The following is a 5,166-nucleotide window of genomic DNA, read 5'->3' as shown; positions in this document are numbered from 1 at the left end:
ATTGTTTTGGAGAATGAGAGAATCTTAAAGCCACAATAACGGCAATAAGCACAAGCTGCTTCTATTAAACTCCATTGCAATGCATTTTCATGTGTCCTTCCACAAATCTCCACCATTTCTCTCGACACAGCGGGTGCCAGGAGTGCATGTTTAAAGCCTTTTGGGTACTGGGTACATTTTTTAAAAGCAGGACTCCAGCGCAAATGTGCTGACACGTTTTAAAAGCTCGCCTTGTCCATAGGCAATCCATCACAAACCTCCACCCTCGATCCACGGAACTAACAAAGCCTCCTGTGCTTCTCGGCTAGACCAGATCTGTCATCTTAATGCCTGACCAGAGCCTGCAGGCCTCCAGCCTAACGTTATGGGCCATTGATTTTCCAGCAAGATTTTCCTCTCCTCCTCTGCCAGCTAATAAGCGCTCACGTCTTTCAGTCTAGAAACCTGAAAAGTGAAGGCTGAGTCAACAGAGTGTTGGTGGAACGGATAGAAAGGTGGAATGATGCTTCGACAAGGCGGACGTTTCTTAAAAAGATAGTGACACATGGAGGAGCTAACAGGATGCTAATTCTTACCATGCAAAAGAACTCATATACGTGCCACAAGTATGAGACGGCTTAATTCAATGTTTTGCAGCTTCAATCTGAGAAGATTTAAACAAGGAACAAATCCTCCCAACAACAATCCAAAATAAAAATTATATGACACTGCGATGATGAAAATCAAGCCATTAACGTCACGTTAGTTTTCTGCAACAAGGCGAGGCTTATATTCGCTCAGTCGAATATATAATTTTCAGTAATAGAACTTACCTTGGGATTTGGGAAAAAACATATTGATCACATTTTGGTTAGTTCTGTAATAAGCAGCTCTGATAGCCGTTTGCGTAATTGTCAATTTCACTAGTCTTGTAATTATATAGTAATATGTGAACGCTCAATTCTGATTGGTTATATGTTGATTTGTTTGCTGTAATAGCAGCACTTTCGAAAACAGTTTTTAACCAGAATTGGGCATTTAATAACGCCGTATTTGTATAGTAACACAAACGCTTAATTCTGATTGGTTAGAAGATGATGATTCATTGTTTATAATAGCAGCACTGGCAATATTTCCAGCTGTCAAAGAAAATCAATTAACCAATCAGAATTGAACATTTAATAGCGCCGTATTTGTATAGCAATACATAAATGCTCAATTCTGATTGGTTAGAAGATTTTGATTCATTGTTTATAATATCAGCACTGGCAATATTTCCATCTGTGAAAAAAAATCAATCAACTTTTTTTTAACCAATCAGAATTGAGCATTTAATAGCGCTGTATTTATATAGTAACACATAAACGCTCAATTCTGATTGGTTAGAAGAGGTCTATTATTTTTTTATAATAGCAGCATTGTTCTAGCTGTTAAATAACATCAATATCTTTTGAGCATCAGAACTGAGCGTTCAGTACTGTAGTTATTTTTTAACATATGAATGCTTATGAGGTGTGAGTTTCATATACAGCTTTACAGTGCACTGATTAAATTCTAACATTGCTGGATATCTGCTGGGTTCATCCACAGGTTAATATCTGGTAATGAAATGGCACGTATTTAACAAATGACTGATTGTTCCAACTCATTGTGAAATGGTCACATTTAATGAACAACCTCGTGTTTTTTTTTTTTTTTTTTTTTTTTTTTTTTTTTTTTAATATATACATCTATAAAAAGAACCCAGATACAGGTTACAAGAATCTAAGGCTAATACATACATTATTAAATAATAAAGTTTTTTTTTTTTTTCCATGTTAAAGATACATATCGTAGTTTACAAAATATGATCGTGGAGAATTAAGCATATGTCAATGAGAAAAAAATAAACTAAGATGCTATATGAATGTTTCGTAATAATAAAAAAAAAAAATACAAACAAAAGCAAAAAAATCACAACAATATTCCTTGGATAATGCAACAGAAAATTTGGACATCAGCAATAAAAGTCTGATTTATTAAAAAGAAAAACAAATAGAAAAAAAAAAACGAAGAAAGAAACGGATTTGATGATAAAAATGGTTCTATATAGAACTAAGAACTGATTGGTCAGATACAATTCATGTCTGTTTCATCTTTAAAAAATTTCTGTCCAATACACCACCATGGAGTAAGTAAGTGTTTTCTGTAAAATGTTTGCGTGAGCGTCTGTCGTTCAGCCTCTCGTAATCAAGGGCCAAGACGAGGAAAAATAAAAAAAAGAAAGAAAACTAAATGCTGTAAAGAGAAAAAAAAAACTAATAAAATATGATGACCTTCATTCTAAGTTTGTTAGTCCTCAGTCTATGAAGCTCTGGTTTGCTGGATGGAGATTTTGCGCTGCAGCTTCCAGTCCCTCGCACAGACACAGGCTTGGGGAAGCTAAGGATCATAGATAAGTGAAATCTCCACGTCTTTGGCATGACCAGTTAGCTGTATGCTGCTGAATTTCATGACACACAAAAAATTGAGCTCGGACCACCGTCTCCAGTGTGTGTGTGTGCAAAGCATTGAAAAAAAGGCTCTGATTTGTTTCCAAAGAAAGTCAAAGGGGAAAGAAGGACAGATGCTTCGTTGGTTTTGTTTTTATCTTTTGCCGTGGTTGTGCTGCTGTGAGACAGAAGCCTGTTGACTCTCGTGCCCCCATATGTTTAGCTTCCCTGGGGTTTAGAGTCCCGTGTCTGTGCTTACTCCACCTTCAGCCACCTCGCTGCCCCCATGATGCATTTCAGCTATCAGATATCCTCCTCTTCCTTCTCAATGTCATCATTTATTAATCATACTATTTTTTTTGTGAGAGAAAAAAAAAACTTGAATTAAATTATCAATGCACGATATCCATTGAGATGTGCAAAATAGAACTAGAAGACTTTCCACAGGAATGAATTATAAGCATCTGTAAGAGAGAGAGAGAGAGAGAGAGAGAGAGAGAGAGAGAGAGAAAGAGAAAGAGAGAGAAAGTTAAAATCAACATGTATATATAAGATGAGCAACATAAACCCTTCTCTTTTATCCAATTAATGATTATTACTAATATTATTTGTTTTATATATATATATATATATATATATATATATATATATATATATATATATATATATATATATATATATATATATATATATATATATATTAACAAGTTGTAGCTTGGAGTTTCACCTATAATATACAGTGAGGAAAATAAGTATTTGAACACGCTGCTATTTTGCAAGTTCTCCCACTTAGAAATCATGGAGGGGTCTGAAATTGTCATCGTAGGTGCATGTCCACTGTGAGAGACATAATCTAAAAGAAAAATCCAGAAATCACAATATATGATTTTTAAACTATTTATTTGTATACTGTATATGTGTTTCAAACTGGATGCGCTATAATACAATTTTGCGTTCACTTGAACTAAAAAAACCCCGAACCTGTTCCAGCACGGCAAAGCCCCTGTGCACAAAGTGAGCTTTATGAAGAACCGCCTTTACATGGTTTAGAGTGGAAGATCTTAAGTTGCCTGCTATAGAGCTCTGGTCTCAAACCTACTAAACACCTTTGGGATGAATGTGAATGCTGACTGCACCCCAGACCTCCTCCTTTTTTTGGGGGTATAGAATCAGGTGCACTGGAAGGATTTCTCGATTGAAACAGCCATTAAAAAAGAGCAGACACTCTCTGATCAGTGCGCTGACTAACTATCGAAATGCGTCTTATGCTACATTATTCACGCTTTAATTGCACAATTTGACCAGACATTGTGTATCTAATATATATAATATATACGTATTATACATAATACATCCGTATAGCAGAATCCTGAGCTTCTCCTACTCCCACATTTCATCCCAGGAGTTTGCGTAAAGTGCAGGTGACACCCAAAATAACTGCAGCTGCTCTAAAGAGTTTCATTTATGATTCAGTGAATTATTTAACATGCGTTCATGTGATCTCCTCAGCAAAAAAAAACTTCCAGGAACATGTTGAAGAGCAATCCTGCCTCAATTACAGATTTTAATATTGCTAGATGGAATTATTTTCTACAGCAGGATTTTATTTGGTATGATGGTTTTCCAAAGCTGAGTCTTGGAGAAACCTTGTCTGAATAGTTTGTCGTCTAGCTGTCTAGCTACCTTAAACAAACTCCAAACTCACACTGTTACAGATCCCTAGACTTCCAATCACAACTAATCTGGACTTCTGCATGAAATACCTCTGCTATCATTCCACTAAATATGTTACAAAGCCTTTGTTTTGTGTACACACTTGCTCAGTATTGACATTGCTTATTTTACTTATATAGCCTCACCTTGGTAAGTTAAATCTGTCTGCTAATCACCCGACACTTTGACTGTCTACTGTCTTTGATTTTGGCTTTGATTTATTCATTCTATAAAACGCTGTAGTTGCATCCAAACCCTGTCTCTGCATAATAAGTAAGTATTGACTAAAACCCATTTGTTTGGATCAAAGTGAAATGGCTGTAGTTTTGAGCAATCAAGTATCGAACCGAATCTGACAGTATCCATACTACAAAAAAATGTCCCTGAAAGTATTGTGTTTCTGTCAAAGGTAAAGGATGCAAAGCGTAGATCGTAAACTGAAGAACAAGAAAAACAGAATCAAGAAAAGAGGAAACTCATGATAGGATTGGATTTTGCAACATTTTTCAAAAGGGTAGAAAAGAGCAAACTAATCTAGTCTTATTATTGTGTGTGTGTGTGTGTGTGTGTGTGTGTGTGTGTATATATGTATATATATATATATATATATATATATATATATATAAATATAATTGCCTCATTTCCTCTCTGTAATGCCACACCTTGTTATATTGCGTTTTTGTACAGTATCAATAACTTTCTTTTGGCTTCTCCCATTAGGGGGCGCAACAGTGGTTCATCCGTATTCATGATCCGCATGTTTGATCAGGCACATGTTTTTACGCTGGATGCCCTTCCTAACGCAACCCTCCCCATGGGACCGGCACTATGAGTGCACTGGCTTGTGCAACCCTAATGGCTGGGGTTGGTTCCCTGACCGGGGATCGAACCCTGGCCGCAGCACAATGGTTTCTATAATTGTGATGTGATGGTGGTGGTATTAAGAGGTGGATTAAGTCGGGTACATCTTCACTGAACAATGACAAGACAGTGGTGGAGAGAG

General features: G+C 36.3%; 1 protein-coding gene across 1 annotated transcript in view; it reads right to left on the bottom strand.

The window, feature by feature from the left end:
• Nucleotides 1-1,620: 1,620 nt before the first annotated feature.
• cntfr (ciliary neurotrophic factor receptor) overlaps nt 1,621-5,166 on the bottom strand; it is a 164,873-nt gene continuing 161,327 nt past the window's right edge. The window contains exon 9 of the mRNA XM_083567995.1: nt 1,621-2,914. Coding sequence (XP_083424121.1) covers nt 2,914 — 1 coding nt within the window. The 3' untranslated portion in view covers nt 1,621-2,913. The remainder of the gene's footprint in view (nt 2,915-5,166) is intronic.

This window comes from Silurus aristotelis (assembly GCF_946808225.1).
Source record: "Silurus aristotelis genome assembly, chromosome: 18".
NCBI lineage: Eukaryota > Metazoa > Chordata > Actinopteri > Siluriformes > Siluridae > Silurus > Silurus aristotelis.
The sequence above is the reverse complement of the archived record's forward strand: the minus strand, read 5'-3'. Positions and strand labels throughout refer to the sequence as shown.